The 20,086-nt window shown below is 46.3% G+C and overlaps 1 protein-coding gene across 5 annotated transcripts in view; it reads right to left on the reverse strand.

The window, feature by feature from the left end:
• Positions 1-20,086, reverse strand: part of EYA2 (EYA transcriptional coactivator and phosphatase 2) — a 266,855-nt gene that overhangs the window by 167,819 nt on the left and 78,950 nt on the right. For 4 of the 5 annotated variants that reach the window (XR_011466464.1, XM_070381088.1, XM_070381086.1 and 1 more), the window contains exon 2: positions 12,856-12,974. Coding sequence is in view for 3 of the 5 variants with exons in the window: in XM_070381088.1 (XP_070237189.1) it covers positions 12,856-12,964 (109 nt within the window). In the remaining 2 variants the exon portion in view is untranslated. Of the gene's footprint in view, positions 1-12,855; positions 12,975-20,086 lie in introns of those variants that run through there. The other variant, XM_070381091.1, reaches the window with a different exon arrangement.

Below are 20,086 nucleotides of genomic sequence, written 5' to 3' on the forward strand. Positions count from 1 at the left end.
CGGACCTCCTCGAGAATCCTGACGGGATGTGACGACACTGGGTCCTCAAGTTCCTTCCCTTCCTGTGGGCCCTGGAGTGGGACTGTGTCAAGGACGGCCATGCTCAACTCTTTGGGTGCAGAGGTGGGGTAGGGAATCTCCGAAAGCAGAGAGCCTCTCTCTTCCTCTGCTGGGGTCCAGGGATATTAGTCCTGCGGACCAGGAGGCCCAGCTGCAGTTGGAGCCATACATCCTCTGTGTATCAGGAAAGGGCCTGATGGAGTGGTCGTGGGGCAACGCCAACCCCAGCATGCAAGGTGGAAGAGGCATTATTGTTCATGTCGTAGGAACAGCCTGGTTCTCGGGGTAGCCCTGGACACCTTTCAGGGACCCCCCGAGTCACCACTCTCTGGCTCCTGTTGTATGTGACAACTTTCTCCAAATGGTAAGTCAGAGCTAGACTTACATGGGGTGGTTCTCGGGGTAGCCCTGGACACCTTTCAGGGACCCCCCGAGTCACCACTCTCTGGCTCCTGTTGTATGTGACAACTTTCTCCAAATGGTAAGTCAGAGCTAGACTTACATGGGGTGGAGACCATGCCAGACGGCATTCCATGCAGCTTAGGAATGGTCTGGCCCACAGACTTGGCAATGCCCCTGGGTGCAGGCATGACCCTCTGGACAGCAGCACGCCCATTGCACCCAAGCTTGCCAGAGGGATAGAGAATGTGGACTTCAGTCATGAGTCTCTCCATGAGGCCAGTGTCCCAGGCCCAGAGGGCATGCTGGCAATCGAGGGGGAGAGGTCATACTGTTCCTGGTTGCCCCATCACAAACATGGGACCCTTAGCGCAGGGGCAGAAGACGTGTTAACTCTTGTTCTCAAGTGAGACCCAAGGGTGGTGAAGACCTCACAGGCTGTCGCAGCATCAGCCCTTTGATGCTGGTGGGATCCAGAGTCTGGAAGGTGGAGATGCCCTTCCTACTGACTACAGTGTTCTGTTCTCAGACTTGGCCATGCCGCTGAACATGGCATGGTGGACAAGACTGGGGGCAATGGCAGAATCACTGATGGCAACTTATATCCACGTTGACGGTGACTTATATCCATGTTGGGTATTCCCAGGTGGCACTAGTGGTAAAGAAGTTGCCTGCCAATGCAGGAGACGCCTGAGATGTGGGTCCGATCCCTGGGTTGAGGAGATCCCCTAGAGGAGGAAATGGCAACCTACTCCAGTACTCTTGCCTGGAGAATCCCAGGGACAGAGGAGCCTGGCAGGTTATGGTCCATAGTGTTGCAAAGAGTGGGACGTGACTTAGCACTAGCACTAAATCCAGGCTGCCAGTGGTAAAAACAGCCCTGGTGACCTGACTCACCGTAGCCAAATCTATTTACGCCAAGCTTCATGACGTGTCTCCGAGGGATGTGGTTAACACAGAAACTGGGGCAGCTGGCTCTCAAGGGAGGGGTGGAGAGCCTCCTTCATTTGTGAATTGAAAGCTCTAAGTCCCTTCTTCCTACGGGTGAAGGGAGAAGGATTAGCTAAACAGATAGCCAGAGCCTCAGGGTGATCTCATTCATTCATTCACCACCTTCCACATGCCAGGCATGTGGTAGGTAATGGGTTACAAGAATCAGCAAGACCAGTCAGGGTTCCTGTACTCATGGACACTCCAGTTTAGCAGGGGAGTGAGAGTGGAAGTGTCTGTCACTCAGTCGTGTCCGACTTTTTGTGACTCCATGGACTGCAGCCCACCAGGCTCCTCTGTCCACGGGATTCTCCAAGCAAGGATACTGGAGTGGGTAGCCATTCCCTTCTCCAGGGGATCTTCCCAACCCAGGGACTGAACTTGGGTCTCCTGCATTGCAGGTGGATACTTTACTGTCTGAGCCACCAGGGAAACCCACTTATCAGGGGAGACTGATGGTAAACAAATACACAGGTAAAGAACTTAATTATAATTGTACCAAGGTGCAGAAGAAGGCATGGATACAGAGAAGATCACCTGGACCGTGACTATGCACAGGATTCGCCCGGGGATCTTATTAAAATGCAGATTGCGAGTCTGTAGGTCAAGGAAGCTCCCAGGTGACGCTGACACGGCAGGCCTGGAAACCCCACTCCGAGTAATGAGAGTTTAGACCACAGGCTCATAAGGAATTGCAAATTACTAAGAAGTCCCAACTCTGGCTTCATAAAAATAAATCTTCATTCCAGAAGTCACAAAGCAAATGCATACCGGGGCCAAGAAGGGAATAGAAATGATCTAATGGAATATGAGGAAACTAGAGCTGGAGTCTGTGTGTGTGGGCACACAGGTAGTGTGTGACTGTGTGTGTGTGATTGTGTGATGTAACTTACCCACGGACAGACCGGTGGGTTCATTCATTCAGCAGTGCTTACCATGCACCCACTGTGGACCAGATTTACAACTCAAGTCTCATAATTTGTTGTCTTATTGTTCCTTCCAAAGAAAGTACATGGGCTAAGGGGTCAAATTCAAATCCTGACTCTGCTGCACTATAACTGTATGGCCCTGGGTCCATCACTTCCTTTCCCTAAACCTCAGTTTCCACATCCACAAAATGGGGCACCATCTCATCCCTGTAGGGCTGCTGCAAAGCAGGTACCTACCAAATGGTAACTGATCAACACAGAGGAGCTATTATTAGCTTTCTATTCTCCTGAGGCTCTCGCTTAATCGACTTCCATTGTAAGCCCAATTTGAGTGTCCCCACATTTTTTTTTTTACCTCTCCTTTCACTGGGAGGATTAAGAAACTAATGATTCTGAAGGCAGCCACCACTATTATGTTGCCTAATTGGGCCCCAGGGGCCACTTCCAACTGATCCCCATGAGATGAGATAATGCGAGATGTCTTGAGGCCGGTCTGTGCTGCCGAAGGTGCGTGCCTGTAAATTTCATCAGCTCATCTCCCTCCTGTGGGTGCTTTAAGCGGCACTGAGACCAGGGGCAGAGACAGCAGGAGGGAGCACTGTATGAGGAGGCCAGCGTGTGCACGTGTGCACCGTGCAGGTAGAGGAGGTCGTTCTGGGGGCATAGGCCCCCCCCAGGAAGCCCGCTGAAAAAGGCTTCAAAATGCCAAAGGTCAGGTTGATCTGTGCCTCCCCCGGCCAGACCCAGGCAAAGCTCTGGGCAGCTCAACCTGGCTTGGGGGAAATGAAGGAAAACCTGCCAGCCCCTGGCTAGAACCGGTGACTGAAACTGGAAACGAAACCACATCACCCCGGGGCAGAGGCGGCGCAGGCGGCCTGAGTGCATCTGACAGCTGCTTGTTTCACAGGGCGGTGACTTCACCTCTCCAAGGAAACACTTAATGAGATTATAGTCTCAGCTTTTGCAAAATGTGTCTGCATTTTAGAAGAAAAAAAGTTTTTTCTTTTTTCTTGATTCAGCTTTGCTTCCTTAGTTCCATAACTTTTTCCCTCCTCCTTCCAGAAGACGGGATAAAATTCAAATCCAATTTTGCCTTAAATGGTAATGAACGATAGCTTCTATTTCTCAAGTGGTTCCTACAAGCCAGGCACGCTGCTAAGGACTGCATGGGCCTTATCTCTTTTATTCCCCAGAACATCTTATTCTCAAAACCAATATCAACCTGAAGTTATCCATGGTTCCTCGTGCTAAGTCACTTCAGTCCTGTCTAACTCTGTGTGACCCCACGGACTGAAGGCTGCCAGGCTCCTCTGTCCACGGGATATTCCGCAAGAAACAGTAGAGTGGACTGCCATGCCCTCCTCCAGGGAATCTTCCCCACCCAGGGGTCAAACTTGCATCTCTTATGTCTCCTGAATTGACAGGCAGGTTCTTTACCACTAGCCTCACCTGAGAAGCCCGTAGGCTACTCTATTTATCCACCACCCACCCATCCACCTAACCAAGCATCCACTTCACCTCCATTCACTCACTCACTCACCCAACCATAAGTAATTTTTAAGGATCTACCATAAGTCAGGCACTGAGCTGTGTGCTAATTAGGAACAGAAAATTAAATACATATGTAGGAATAAAAAATTGTCTTTGTCCTGAAGTAGACATCTAGAGCAGGGGTTATTAACCTTGGGTGCATAAAACTGGCTGCATTTGGAGAGCTTTAAAAACATCTCAGGACTTCTCTGGCGGTCCAGTGATTAAGACACTATGCTTCTAATGCAGCGGGTGGGGTTCGATCCTTGGTCAGGAGAACTTAGATCCCACATGCCTCGTGGGGCAGCCAAAAAAAAAAAACAAAAAACAACCTCACCGCCTGGGTCACATTTCTGAACAACTAAATCAGACTCCTTGGGGGTAAGATCTGGACATTTGCATTAAATTTTTACCAAAAGACTTCCCAGGAGAGTCCAATGCGCACCCAGGCCCCAATGTCCTGGAGCCTGGTTCCCAAAGCATGGTCCTTGGACTGGTAACATCAGCATTGTCTGGGAATTGCTAGAAATGCAAATTCTTGGGCCTCAGCCCAAAACCATGACAGAAGCAGAAATGTGGGAATGGGGCCCTGCAACCGGTGTGCCAACAGAACTTCCGAGGTGACTTAGATGCACTGGAGAATGTGAGAACATAAACGTATCTCCTTAAATTACAGAAATATACATTTATGCACATGTTAGACATAGAAGAAATCTTCAATAACAGGAACACAAAACACTGATAACAGTAGTTACTTCTGGGGAGGGGAGGAAACCACTAAGATTGGGTAAATGCAGCAAAGGGGAATTTGGCCTAGCATTCAAGTTTTTTTATAAGGACTGTGTTACCTGGTGATCAGAAACTGAATTGTCTTTAAAAAAAAAAAGCAGCAGCAGCAAGGGAGGGCGCTGCAGACAGGGGACACAGCTTGTGCTAAGGCTGTGAGATCATGGAGGGTGGAGCTCATTTAATCACCACATCCTACAGTCTTGCAGAATGCTGTGTCTCCTGTCTTGATTCCTTTTACAACTATTTCTTCTTCTTTTTAAACATGGTAAGTATCATTTTAAAGAACTGAGGTATAGTTGATTTGCAATGTTTCAAGTGTACAGCAAAGTGATCCAGATTTTCTTTCGTTATAGGTTATTGCAAGATATTGACTATAGGCACTTCCCTGGCGGTCCAGAGGTTAAGACTGCTCTTTATTGCAGCATATGTGGGTTCGATCCCTAGTCAGGGAACTAAGATCCCGCAGGCCATGCAGCACAGCCAAAAAAAAAAAAAAGCCTACTGGGACTTCCCTGGTGGCCCAGTGGTTAAGACTCCACACGCCCAATGCAGGAGTTCGAGGTTTGATCCCTGGCCAGGGAACTAGATCCTACGTGTTGCAACTAAGACATGGAGCATTGAAATTAATTAATTAATTTAAAAACCCAAGATATTGAGTATAGTTCTCTGTGCTATACAGTAGGTGCTTGTTATTTATCTGCTTTATATATAGTTCAGTTCAGTTCAGTCGCTCAGTTGTGTCCGACTCTTTGTGACCCCATGAATTGCAGCGCTCCAGGCCTCCCTGTCCATCACCAACTCCCGGAGTTCACTCAGACTCACGTCCATCAAGTTGGTGATGCCATCCAGCCATCTCATCCTCTGTCATTCCCTTTTCCTCCTGCCCCCAATCCCTCCCAGCATCAGAGTCTTTTCCAATGAGTCAACTCTTCACGTGAGGTGGCCAAAGTACTGGAGTTTCAGCTTTAGCATCAGTCCTTCCAAAGAACACCCAAGACTGATCTCCTTTAGAATGGACTGGTTGGATCTCCTTGCAGTCCAAGGGACTCTCAAGAGTCTTCTCCAACACCACAGTTCAAAAGCGTCAATTCTTTGGCGCTCAGCTTTCTTCACAGTCCAACTCACATCCATACATGACCACTGGCAAAACCATAGCCTTGACTAGACGGACCTTTGTTGGCAAAGTATTGTCTCTGCTTTTCAATATGCTATCTAGGTTGGTCATAACTTTCCTTCCAAGGAGTAATTTATGTATAGTAGTATGTATTAATCCCAAACTCCTAATTTATCCCTGCCCTGCCCCCCTTTGGTAACTGTAAGTTTGTTTTCTATTGACAAGTATTTTTTAAGCACTTACTATGCATCATACCTTGTTCTCAGCAGATATGTAAGCAAATAAGTAGGTAAGATCTGCCTTCAGAGAACTTACATTCTGGTGGAAGGGCAGACAAAAAGCAAGTGAGCAAACACAACACGCCAGGCAGGGAGCAGGAATACAAACAAAATAAACAGAACAGCATGGCCGGATGTTCTGCTGACTTCCCCCTCAACCTGCTGCAGAACCTGACCTGTTCTCCCCTCCACCACCACCACCGCATCGAAGCCACCGTGGCCTCTCACTTGGGTTGCTGTAACGTTTCTTCTTTAGCTCCTGGACTCCCATTGTGTGCATCCCCGGTCCTGTCTCACATGCAGCCTGAAGGATCCTGTCAACGTAGACCAGATCATCTCTCATCTGCTCTCAGCCCTCCCATAGCTCCCATCTCACTCAGGGTAGAAGCCAAGTCCTTCCAAGGGTTCACGGAGTCTGATCCTGGGTGCCTCTCTGACCTCGTCTCCCTGCCACCGGTCCCTTGCTCACTGGGCTCCAGCCACACCAACCTCCTTATTGCTCCTCACGTGCTCTGGGACAGTTGCTGCCTCAGGACCTTTGCACGTGCTATTTCCTCTGCTCCTAAGGCTCTTCCTCTCTGTCACCATGAAGTGCTCTCGCACACCTCCTTCAGGTCTTTTTTTTTTTTTCGTCCTTAAATTAATCTATTTATTTGGCTGTGTTGGGCCTTAGTTATGGCACACGGGATCTTCATCGCATCATGTGGGACCTTTCATTGCAGTGCACAGGCTTAGTTGCTCCAAGACATGTGGAATCTTACTTCTTTGAGCAGGATCAAATCCAAGTCCCCTGTGTTACAAGGAGGATTCTTAACCACTGGATGGCCAGGGAACTTGCTCTTCCAGGTCCTTCTTCAAGTGTTCCCTTCCCAGTGACATTATTTCTAGTGCCCCTAACAAGAACTGCAATCCCATGTCCCTGCATTTCTTATCCCACCTTGCTTTCTGCCCCCCCCCCCCCAGCACAGTGTGTGGCACCATCCACATGCTATATGTCTTTCTTATCTACTGTTACCATCAGACCCTCGCCCTACCAGCACCCCGGGTTAGGCTCCAGGAGGCAAAGGTTTTGTATTTCCTTCCTAGTACTTACACAATGCTGGGCATGTGCTTGAGAAAACATTTCTTGAATGAATAAATGAATGAATAAACAAATGATTACTTCTGAAAGGAAAGACCTCTCTGCTAAGAACTGAAGGATGAAGTGATGGTCCTGGGATGGGAGGAAACCTGGTCCAAGCAGAGGAACAGCACATGTGAAGGCCCTGAGGGCAGAATCAGACTTGTCAGTTACAGCAAAAGAAACAAGCCCAGGGGCTGGGCGCCATGGCAGGGGCAATGGGGTGGAGTCCAGCCTGAGAGGCTGCCAGGGTCACAAAGCAGAGCCCCCGGCCAAGAGTAAGGAATTTAGATCTGATTCTATACTTTTTAAAAACACCAAGCCCTCTCCATGTTTTAAGTCATTTCAACCTCACATCAACCATGAGCTTGGTGGACTAATTATTCTACTTAACAGAAGAGGCAAATGAGCCCCCAAGAGATTAGGCCACTAGACGAGGGACTTTAAAAAGGTAGGACTTAACGTAGGAAACACAATGGGAGCCTTGGGGGGTTTCTTGGGTTCGAGTTTCCCCTCCAGACCTCCTGGAGTGTAGGCCTTGTGGCCCATGTCTCCTGGGGTCCTCCTTTGGGGCGGATCCTTGTGGTCACTCTGTAACAGAAGGGGTGGGCCCAGGAGGAGGGAGACCAGAGGTCGGGCAGGAAGAGTAGCTGAGTCTGACACTTGAGGCCATAGCTAGAGTAGAATGTCCCCTGCTGAGTCCCAGAGCTCGCTGCCCACACCAATAATCAAGAGAAAGAAACATGTGTACATTGTCTGTGTGCGTGTGTGTGTGTGTGTGTGTGTCTGTGTGTGTGTGTAAACTGACCCTGCCAGCCCTGCCTGGTCTGAATTTGGAAGCAACCTCTCTCTGCCCCTTTGCTGACTCCCAAAGTCTTTCTCTTGGCCCCAGCTGACCCTACCCCACCCGCTCCCCCCGGCATTGGAAAGGGTGCAGACAGCTCCAAGTCCCAAAAAAGGAGAGAGACGAGATGTTTGTGGGTACTACCACTGGGAGTGAGGGGTGAACATCTGGGGTCTGAAGACCCTTAAGATCTTGAGTTTAGAAGCAGAGACTGGAGCCAGGGGACTGGGTTTAATTCCTGGCCCTACCACGAGCTGTGTGACTTTAAGCCAGTTACTCAACTCCCCAAGCCTCAAGTTCCACATCTCTAAAACGGGTTCATAACCAAGAATACTGCCGTGCTCGGCCATTTCCTTCTCCAGGGGATCCTCCTGACCCAGGGGTTGAACCTGTGTCTCCTGCACTGGCAGGCATATTCTTTACCACTCTGCCATCCGGGACGCCCTGGAGTCTGATTCAGTTCAGTTCAGTTCAGTCACTCAGTCGTGTCCGACTCTTTGCGACTCCATGAATGGCAGCACGCAAGGCCTTCCTGTCCATCACCAACTCCCAGAGTTCACCCAGACTCATGTCCAGCGAGTCAGTGATGCCATCCAGCCATCTCATCCTCTGTCGTCCCCTTCTCCTCCTGCCCCCAATCCCTCCCAGCATCAGAGTCTTTTCCAATGAGTCAACTCTTCGCATGAGGTGGCCAAAGTACTGGAGTTTCAGCTTCAGCATCATTCCCTCCAAAGAAATCCCAGGGCTGATCTTCTTCAGAATGGACTGGTTGGATGTCCTTGCAGTCCAAGGAACTCTCAAGAGTCTTCTCCAACACCACATTCAAAAGCATCAATTCTTTGGCGCTCAGCCTTCTTCACAGTCCAACTCTCACATCCATACATGACCACAGGAAAAACCATAGCCTTGACTAGATGGACCTTTGTTGACAAAGTAATGTCTCTGCTTTTGAATGTGCTATCTAGGTTGGTCATAACTTTCCTTCCAAGGAGTACGCGTCTTTTAATTTCATGGCTGCAGTCACCATCTGCAGTGATTTTGGAGCCCAGAAAAATAAAGTCTGACACTGTTTCCACTGTTTCCCCATCTATTTCCCATGAAGTGATGGGACCGGATGCTATAATCTTCGTTTTCTGACTGTTGAGCTTTAAATCAACTTTTTCACTCTTCACTTTCACTTTCATCAAGAGGCTTTTTAGTTCCTCTTCACTTTCTGCCATAAGGGTGGTGTCACCTGCATATCTGAGGTTATTGATATTTCTCCCAGCAATCTTGATTCCAGCTTGTGTTTCTTCCAGTCCAGCGTTTCTCATGAGGTACTCTGCATATAAGTTAAATAAGCAGGGTAACAAGATACAGCCTTGACATACTCCTTTTCCTATTTGGAACCAGTCTATTGTTCCATGTCCAGTTCTAACTGTTGCTTCCTGACCTGCAAACAGATTTATCAAGAGGCAGATCAGGTGGTCTGGTATTCCCATCTTTCAGAATTTGCCACAGTTTATTGTGATCCACACAGTCAAAGGCTTTGGCATAGTCAATAAAGCATAAATAGATGTTTTTCTGGAACTCTCTTGCTTTTTCCATGATCCAGTGGATGTTGGCAATTTGATCTCTGGTTCCTCTGCCTTTTCTAAAACCAGCTTGAACATCAGGAAGTTCATGGTCCACATATTGCTGAAGCCTGGCTTGGAGAATTTTGAGCATTACTTTACTAGCGTGTGAGATGAGTGAGATTGTGCAGTAGTTTGAGCATTATTTGGCATTGCCTTTCTTTGGGATTGGAATGAAAACTGACCTTTTCCAGTCCTATGGCCACTGCTGAGTTTTCCAAATTTGCTGGCATATTGAGTGCAGCACTTTCACAGCATCATCTTTCAGGACTTGAAATAGCTCAACTGGAATTCCATCACCTCCACTAGCTTTGTTTGTAGTGATGCTTTCTAAGGCCCACTTGACCTCACACTGCAGGATGTCTGGCTCTAGGTCAGAGATCACAGCATCATGATTATCTGGGTCATGAAGATCTTTTTTGTACAGTTCTTCTGTGTATTCTTGCCACTTCTTGATATCTTCTGCTTCTGTTAGGTCGATACCATTTCTGTCCTTTATCGAGCCCATCTTTGCATGAAATGTTCCTTGGTATCTCTAATTTTCTTGAAGAGATCTCTAGTCTTTCCCATTCTGTTTGCTGCTGCTGCTGAGTCACTTCAGTTGTGTCCGACTCTGTGCGACCCCATAGACGGAAGCCCACCAGGCTCCCCTGTCCCTGGGATTCTCCAGGCAAGAACACTGGAGTGGGTTGCCATTTCCTTCTCCAATGCAGGAAAGTGAAAAGTGAAAGTGAAGTCACTCAGTCGTGTCCGACTCTTAGCGACCCCATGGACTGCAGCCTACCAGGCTCCTCCGTCCATGGGATTTTCCAGGCAAGAGTACTGGAGTGGGGTGCCATTGCCTTCTCCGCCCATTCTGTTTACGTAGGTTCAAATTTGGCAATCACTAAACTGTCATCTCAATCAAGCCACTTAACCTGTGGAGAAGGACATGGAAACCCACTCCAGTGTTCTTGCCTGGAGAATCCCAGGGACGGAGGCCTGGTGGGCTGCCGTCTATGGGGTCGCACAAAGTCGGACACGACTGAAGCGACTTAGCAGCAGCAACCTGTGTCTCACCTGTAAAACAAGTGTCCACTTCTTAGAGTTACAGACACTAAAGTGTTAATACACATTAATGCCTGACACATAGCAGGTGCCAAGGGTTTGCTCTGACAGTGATGGAGGAGAAGGAGGATTCATTTAGATTTCTATTGTTTTGAACAGGGCCTGAGATGGAATAGATGCTCACAAAAACAAAGGGCAAGAGGGGGTGGCAGTCACATTCACCACAGCTGCCCCTCAGTCCCCAGTGGTGGCAGCCAGGTTCCCTGGTGGGGACAGAGGCCCAGCACTTCTAGAGCATTCGGCATCTCCAGAGAAACTAGAAATCTAGATTTTTATGCACACTCTCTCAATTTTTACAAGTTACCTTTATTTAAAACACAGTATAAATCAGACAAAGACGTACCTGAGGGCCAGGCTTGGCTGTGAGCTGCCAAGTTTGCAAGTATGGGTTTGAGTCCATTGTGACTATCTGTTCTTTTCTCTTTGGCCATGTTGTGTGGTATGTGGGACGTGATAGTTCCCTGACCAGGGATCAAACCCGAGTCCTCTGCATTGGAAGTGCAGAGTCTTAACCCACTGGACTTCCGGGGAAGTCCCCGTTGTGGCTATTTAATTCAATGGATGTAAGTTTATTTATCACACTTCCAATCGGGTGGCTCAGACGGTAAAGAATCTGCTTGTAATACATGAGACTGAGGTTTGACCTCTGGGTTGGCGAGATCCCCTGGAGAAGGGAATGGCTACCCACTCCAGTATCCATGCCTGGAGAATCCCATGGACTGAGGAGCCCAGCGGGCTAAAGTCTATGGGCTAGCAAAGAGTCAGACACGACTGAAGGACTAACCTTTTACACAACATCACCTCATTTGATCCCTGCAGTAAGCACCCTACGAAGTGGTCATGTTTCCCAGCTCTCCATTTGACAGGTGAGACAGCTGAGGCCCAGGAAGGTTGAGCCATTTGCCCAAGGTCACTTGGCTGGGAGTCAGTCTGGGATCCTCCCCTCTCAGCAGTCTATGTCCTTTTCTGTTGCTACTGGCTCTGAAATGAAGAGTCTTTAGTTGACTGGTGCCTTCAGGCTGAAGGAAAAGGAAGACGGTCTTTGAACAGGGTTCGGAAATTATCTCAAACTCTCAAAGAGCTCAGGGTGGCTTATCCAGATGCTCCACAGGCCTGGGAGGAACGAGGCTGTGTTGGTCTACTATGTAGCTTTGGCACAGGAGCCCAGACTCTCTTGATGGTACTTTCAGCAAGGCTGTTTCAGCTTCACGACCAGCATGTAAGACATTACTGACTGCTGTCTTGGTGACAGCAGTAATCACTCCCCAAAGCCTGGAGCTGCTTAAAAGCAAATTCCTTCTGATGTTATATTCAACTAGAACCCTGTCTCTTTGGTTTTCCATGACAATTACATAGCACTGTGTCCCCACGAACTGGCCTCAAACACAAACAATGAAGGAGAGACAGCCAGGGGTCTTGGAAAACCAGCAGCAAATCTCAAAGCTGCTCAAACCAAGGGTTAAGCTCAATGGTTAAACATAATAGCTTAATGCCTTTTGCTAAGTAACTCTGAGCTTTACCAGGAAGGCTGACAGATCCCAAACAGTGCAAACAATAGCTGGAATTGTTCTAGTGAAAACTCGTCCGACTGCATCATTTGCCAATAATTTTTTAAACAGCTTAACTCTCCTCTGCTTCCTTGACTCCAACCCGACCTGAAAGCAAAAGCCAGATGACTTGTTGTCCCAACGTCAACCCCCCGGTAAACAGGATGCCTGCTTGGATGGGGCGGTGGTAGGAGAGGTCCAGCCCCAGAGCCTGCAGGACACACCCGGGGCCGGGCCTGGAACCTGAAACTGACTAGTGCCTGTGGAGGTGTCAGCATTTCTTGGAACTGGAGACCAAGACAGGAAGTTCAGAACATGAACCAGCATACTTTTACCTTTAATGACTAGACAAAATTGTTAGCAAAGTACAAAGTTTTGGTCCAGAGTCAATAATCTAATTGGATGGGAAGAGAAGTTGTCGTAATGACGGTACTTGGGAGAGGATGCGTGTCTAAGGCTGTCAGTCTCTTACCGTGTTCCGTGGGCTGAACGGAACCACCACCAGGCCCGCTAAAGCACACAGCAGGAGGCCTACCTTCTCTGTCACTCAGAGTCCAGACATCGGCGTCAGCACGGCTAGGCTTCAGTTTACCCGGACGATCACTGTTTACAGTAAGGCTGGCTGAGACCAGTAGTTCTAGCATTTCCTTGTACCTGCAAGAAAACAAAGGGAAATATAATTTATTCATTAATTATGCATGCCTACTAATGATTCCCATTTCTTTCCCTAAGAGTATAAATATTAAAGCTGATTACCTAAACTCAGCCATCTTATAAATTCTACATCATAAAAATTCACTGAACTTTTCATCAGAGGGAAATGAGGAATTGAAATGAAGTACTTGCTCCCCTCCAGAGAATACACCCACTTGATTAAAACTTTCCCCTCCTTCCTCCTGTATTTTGCCATTAGAAAAATTATATTTGGGCCTTTTAAATGTCATCTAACTAAGCTGGAGTGAGCCAGGGAGACTTTCCAGTAGAGGCAGAGAGAAACAGGTGGCGAGGTAGGATTGAATTTGGATTCCTACAAGCCAGAGGCATGGAGAGAAAGTGGCGTTGACTGCAGTTAAGAGAGACTGAATGTGGTGTTACATGTCATTTATGCAAACGGAGGAAGGCTCAAAAGATGTCATGGATATGTAAACGTCCCTCTGGCAGCAGAGCACTCGGCCCAGCACTGTAGTCCCCATCAAGAAAGAATACACTAGCTCCTGAATTACCCAGGATTTTGATAAACGCTACAGAGGGAGGGTTGGAGAGGGCAGCAAAGAAAAGGGACAAATCTCTCGGGGTCATTCTCATTTTTTAATGAAAAATTTTATAACTCTTGCACCGCTGCTGCTGCTGCTAAGTTGCTTCAGTCGTGTCCGACTCTGTGCGACCCCATAGACGGCAGCCCACCAGGCTCCCCAGTCCCTGGGATTCTCCAGGCAAGAACACTGGAGTGGGTTGCCATTTCCTTCTCCGATGCAGGAAAGTGAAAACTGAAAGTGAAGTCGCTCAGTCATGTCCGACTCTTCTCGACCCCATGGGCTGCAGCCCGCCAGGCTCCTCCGTCCATGGGATGTTCCAGGCAAGAGTGCTGGAGTGGGGTGCCATTGCCTTCTCCAACTCTTGCACTAGGTCAGTACTTATTCTTAAATTTCTAGCCCCACTTTGGTTAGGTCATTCCCTAACCCAAACCTCATTCGGTTTCTTTTTTAAAAAATTTATTTTACTGAAGTATGGTTGACTTTTTCTATTGCAGGATAATTGCTTTATAATGTGGTGGTGGTCTCTGCCATGCATCAATGGGAATCAGTTATAACTATATACACACCCCGTCCCTCTTGCACCTCCCTCTGCTCCCCACCCCTGCCTATCCCACCCCTCTAGGTCATCACAGAGCACCAGCCTGGGCTCTCTGTGTTGATTTACAATTTGTGTCAATTTCTGCTGTACAGCAAAGTGATTCAGTTATATATATATATATATACATATATATGTATGGCGTATATACATCCTCTGGCATATTATTTTCCATAATGGTTATCACAGGATATTGAAGATAGTTTCCCTGTGTATACAGTAGGAACTTATTGTTTATCCATTCTATGCATAATAGTTTACATCTGCTAATCCTAAACGCCCAAACCAGCCCTCCCCCAATTCTTCTCCTTCCACAACCACAAGTCTGTCCTGTCTCTGAGTCTGCTTCTCAAAGATACATGCATCGTCTGTGTTCACGGCAGCACTGTTTAAAGCGGCCAAGACACGGAGACAACCTAACTGTCCATCGACAGATGAACAGATGAAGAAGATGTGGTTCACACACACACACAATGGAATACTGCTCAACCATAAAAAATGTGTCATTTGCAACAACATGGATGGATCTAGAGATTATCATACTAAGTGAGCTAAGGCAGAAAGAGAAAGACGAATACCATATGATATCATGTATACGGGGAGTAAGGTTTTTTATTAATGTATACAACGTCAAACACAGCAATTTTCAAAGGACTGAACTACAACCAATAACACGTGACACTGATTCAAGTCGTCCTCAGAGAAAGGCTATGGTAGTCACTGCACATTAGTATCCAAGGTCATCCTTGGCAGGATCCATCGTTACTGTGTTAATAGAACACAGTGTACCAATCGATGGCAACATGGTTATGAACTCACATTCCATCCTGAAAAGCCTGTGGATTCAAATTCCACTTCACTACTCAGTACCTTGAACGAGTTAACCAAATGGCTCTAAGTCAAAGGTGTTCTCATTTGAACAATGGGGGTTATCAGTATCTCCATTACAAGGTCATGGTGAAGATGCAAAGAGATGAGACACAAATAAAGGACCTACCAGGCAGCAACCTAAATGCCCATTCTCTACCACAGGAATGAAGAATACAGGTAGAAAGGTCTCACAGTGGAATACAATACAGCAATGAAGAAGATTGCCCAGGAGCCCCACTCAGCACGATGAACAGTTTGCCAGACAAAGCCATGGGCAATGAGACAGAGGGTACCCAACATACGATACCATTCTTATGAAGTTCAAAAGTATACAAATCAATATGACACACTGTTCAGGGAGAGGTACAATCAATAAAAAAGATGATAGTATGTATAGGAAGGATAGACACCTGTTTCAGGAGAATGGTTAGCTAGGGGTCATCAGGGGATGAAATTTAGAAAGAGGTACCCTGGGGCTTCAACTGTGTTTGCAACAATGTAGTTCAGAGGTTGACACAAACTCTGACCCATCCAAACCCAGCTTATCTGTTTTTATGTGACCCATGAACTAAGAATGTCTTTCATATTTTTAAATGGTTGAAAATAATCCTAAGAAGGATAGCATTTCATGACCTGTGAGAATTATGTGAAATTCAAATTTCAGTGTCCATTAGTAAAGTTTTCTTGGAGCATAGCCCTGCTTGGCAGGTTACTGTATCCTTCACAGCTACTTTTATGCTGCAATTTCTGTATAGAGTAGTTGCCATAGAGACCCACAAAGCTGAAAATATTTCATATCTGGCAGTAAAAGTTTGCCACCCCCCTAAAAACAAGGAAGCTTGTTGCTTCCTCTAACAAGCAAGTGGTGGAGGGCAGGAGAAGGGGGTGACAGAGGATGAGGTGTGAATGGCATCACCGACTCAATGGACATGAGTTTGAGCAAGCTCCGGGAGACGGTGCAGGACAGGGAAGCCTGGCATGCTGCAGTGCACAGGGTCGCAAAGAGTCGGACATGACTTAGCGACTGAGCAACAAGTGGTGGCTTAGTCGCTATGTTATGTCCGACTCTTGTGACCCCATGGACTATGGCCTGTCAGGCTCCTCCATCCATGGGATTTCCCAGGGGATCTTCCCCACAAATTGCAGGTGGATTCTTTACTGACTGAGCCACCAGGGAAGCTCTCATAGGGTTACTCTACATCTCTGCATGCCCAAAATACTTAATAATTTATAACAAAGAAAGAAATCACTTATCCCAGGACTTGCATATAGGAAGTACTTTATATGTGCTACCACATATAAAAAGAGAAAATTCCACACAAACTAGCTCCTAGTGTTTATGTCTCTCTGTTAGCTGATAAACATTTGGGTCCTAAGTGTTCCCATGTATACATGGGTCCTGAGATCCGGTTTTCTTGTTCCTCAAATGCCACAAGGCATTCCAGAAAGAGGCCTCTGTATCTCTTTAATATATCAAAACATATTGCGTGGAGAGTGGCAAATAGCAGACACTGAACTTATTGTCTGACTGTAGGTGTCAGAAATTTGCATTTTATCCAAACTCATTCCCTTCATTCTTTTTGATATATGCAAATAATTGAAGGTTAAAAAATAGACAATGTTGTAAAAAATTGCATTGGTCTCTAGACATACAAATACTCTGAGTGTGGGTATGGAAAGCAGCAAATTGTTAGCTAAATGACCAAATCCAGTGAAAAACGTAAGGAACTGTTTTACATCTTCTTAGGGTTTAAAAATATTTGAAGTAGTTGCCAATATTTAAAAATGAGGTGATTTCACATAAGAATCTAGAGTTTCAGCTTCTCTTGAAGAATTAGAGGAATACTGACCGTTTCTGTATTGCAACTATCAGTTGGCTGCCCACTTTGGCCAAGGCATATGAGCTCGTTTGCCACAGTCCCCACCACTCCCTAGTGTCTTATATTTGACCTTTCTTTTTCCATCTCCTTGTATTTCCCCGTGGTCTTACAGGCTTTTGTGTTTGAGCTCCATGGATTATGTGCCATCAGACAAGCCTGATGAGGAAAGAGACAGCAATGTGACACTTTTGGCCTCAGTCCCATAGCTTATGGTTTTTTTTTTTTTTTTACTATTACTGTCAGATATGCAGATGACACTACCCTTATGGCAGAAAGTGAAGAGGAACTAAAAAGCCTCTTGATGAAAGTGAAAGAGGAGAGTGAAAAAGTTGGCTTAAAGCGCAACATTCAGAAAACTAAGATCATGGCATCCAGTCCCATCACTTCATGCAAAGAGAAGGGGAAACAGTGGAAACAGTGGCTGACTTTATTTTCTGGGCTCCAAAATCACTGCAGATGGTGACTGCAGCCATGAAATTAAAAGACGCTTACTCCTTGGAAGGAAAGTTATGACCGACCTAGATAGCATATTAAAAAGCAGAGACATTACTTTGTCAACAAAGGTCTGTCTAGTCAAGGCTATGGTTTTTCCAGTAGTCATGTATGGATGTGAGAGTTGGACTGTAAAGAAAGCTGAGCACAGAGAAATTGATGCTTTTGAACTGTAGTGTTGGAGAAGACTCTTGAGAGTCCCTTGGACTGCAAGGAGATCCAGCCAGTCCATCCTAAAGGAGATCAGTCCTGGGTGTTCTTTGGAAGGACTGATGCTGAAGCTGAAACTCCAATACTCTGGCCACCTGATGCGAAGAGCTGACTCATTTGAAAAGACCCTGATGCTGGGAAAGATTGAAGGTAGGAGGAGAAGGGGTGACAGAGGATGAGATGGTTGGATGGCATCACCGACTCGATGGACAAGAGCCTGGGCAAACTCCGGGAGCTGGTGAAGGGCAGGGAAGCCTGGCGTGCTGCAGTCCATGGGGCTGCAAAGAGTCAGACATGACTGAGCGACTGAACAACAAGAAGAAGACATTGCAGGGCAACTAAAGCAGGACTCAAAGGCCCAGGGTCCCAGAGGTGAGACGTGGACTGAGCTAAGTCTGGCCTCGACTACTGTTCCCGTTATGACATTTGCCAATTTATAAGCACAGAAGAAAAAAGAAGCAGCTTAGAGTTTTCCAGTCTCAATGAGCTGGGGAGACAAAAACTGGAGTTCAGGTTACTAAGGCAGCTAGGACCCAAGGAGCTAAGATCTTAGAGATGTGAGAACCACAGAGAAGTCAGCCTGACGTCGTTGACAGTCATTACCTTTGAGACGTTTGCTGAAACCTAACCTGGGTGGGGTAAGAGTCAGAGAAGCAAAGCAGAAAGGTGGTGGCTAAGAAGGCAAGGAATGAAGCAGAGATTTGGCAATCTCCCAGTACCAGGGAGACAAAATTGGAGTTCACGGTCCATCAAGATGAGACTCCTTGGTAAACAAATCGGCCTTTTCATGAGACCTCTGAAATGTCACTCCCTTGGAGTAAGGACCAACCAAATAGATCCTGTTTTGAATCATTTAAATCTCTTATTAGATCAAAGTGATTTGCCTCAACTGTCACCACTTGCCAAAGAGCAACTTTTCTTTTGGGGAAGATGTCATCTTCCAAAGTTTCCAAAAATTTTTCCTGCACAATGCTTAGCATGTCACAAAAACACAGGCATGCAAGAGACAAAACCAAACAGTCAAAAACCAAGACAAAAAAACCAAACTCATATATAAGATTCGGATATCAGAGTAACTAAGCAAGGACTTCTCAACAACCTTGATAATGTGATCAAGAAAAGAGATTTACAATGGAAAATGCTACTAGAGAACCAGAATTCCTTAAAAAAAAAAAAATCAAATGGAAATTCTAAACCCGAAAAGTACTATAACTGAAATTCAGAACTCAGCAGAGCCTTTGAAGCACAGATTGGATATAACAGAAGAAAAGAATGAACTGAGATGTAAGTCACTAGACAAATTTCAGAAAGAAGGTTGGAAAACAAGTTTTTAAAAAAGCATAAAGTAAACATCGGACATCAAGTAAAGTCTAACATACATGTAATAGGACCACAGAGGAGAGGAGAGAGAGAACAACTTAGAAACAATATTTAGTGATAAACTCACTGAAAACCCTTCAAGATTGATGAATGACATCAAGCCAAAGCAATGAAGAAGCTCTGTGAATCAGAAGCAGGATAAACACAGAGAAAAATACTCCAGGGCATATCACAGTCAAACTACACACATGTAAGAATATACTAATCTCAAAAGCAGTCAGAGGGGGAATAAGGCAAATTATTTTTAAAGAAGGTCTAATAAGACTTCTCAACAGAAATGATGGAAACCAGAAAACAATGGAATTTTATCTGCCAATGTGAATACTATGCCAACAAAAATGCTTCAAATATGAAGACAAAATGAAACAAATTAAGATCACTTGCCACTTAATTTTGCTACAAAATTTAGATTACTATAGCAAATAGACTTGCAGTACAAAATAATACTCTGGAAGCATAAAAATTCAAGGAGGATGAAAATCAGAAAATGAAGATCATGGCATCCGGTCCCATCACTTCATGGGAAATACATGGGGAAACAGTGGAAACAGTGTCAGACTTTATTTTTTGGGGGCTCCAAAATCACTACAGATGGTGACTGCAGCCATGAAATTAAAAGACGCGTACTCCTTGGAAGGAAAGTTAGGACCAACCTAGATGGCATATTCAAAAGCAGAGACATTACTTTGCCAACAAAGGTTCATCTAGTCAAGGCTATGGTTTTTCCTGTGGTCATGTATGGATGTGAGAGTTGGACTGTGAAGAAGGCTGAGGGCTGAAGAATTGATGCTTTTGAACTGTGGTGTTGGAGAAGACTCTTGAGAGTCCCTTGGACTGCAAGGAGATCCAACCAGTCCATTCTGAAGGAGATCAGCCCTGGGATTTCTTTGGAGGGAATGATGCTGAAGCTGAAACTCCAGTACTTTGGCCACCTCATGTGAAGAGTAAATTCATTGGAAAAGACTCTGATGCTGGGAGGGATTGGGGGCAGGAGGAGAAGGGGACGACAGAGGATGAGATGGCTGGATGGCATCACTGACTCGATGGACGTGAGTCTGAGTGAACTCCGGGAGTTTGTGATGG

The sequence above is a fragment of the Bos mutus genome, chromosome 13 (genome assembly GCF_027580195.1).
Source record: "Bos mutus isolate GX-2022 chromosome 13, NWIPB_WYAK_1.1, whole genome shotgun sequence".
In the NCBI taxonomy this organism is placed as follows: domain Eukaryota; kingdom Metazoa; phylum Chordata; class Mammalia; order Artiodactyla; family Bovidae; genus Bos; species Bos mutus.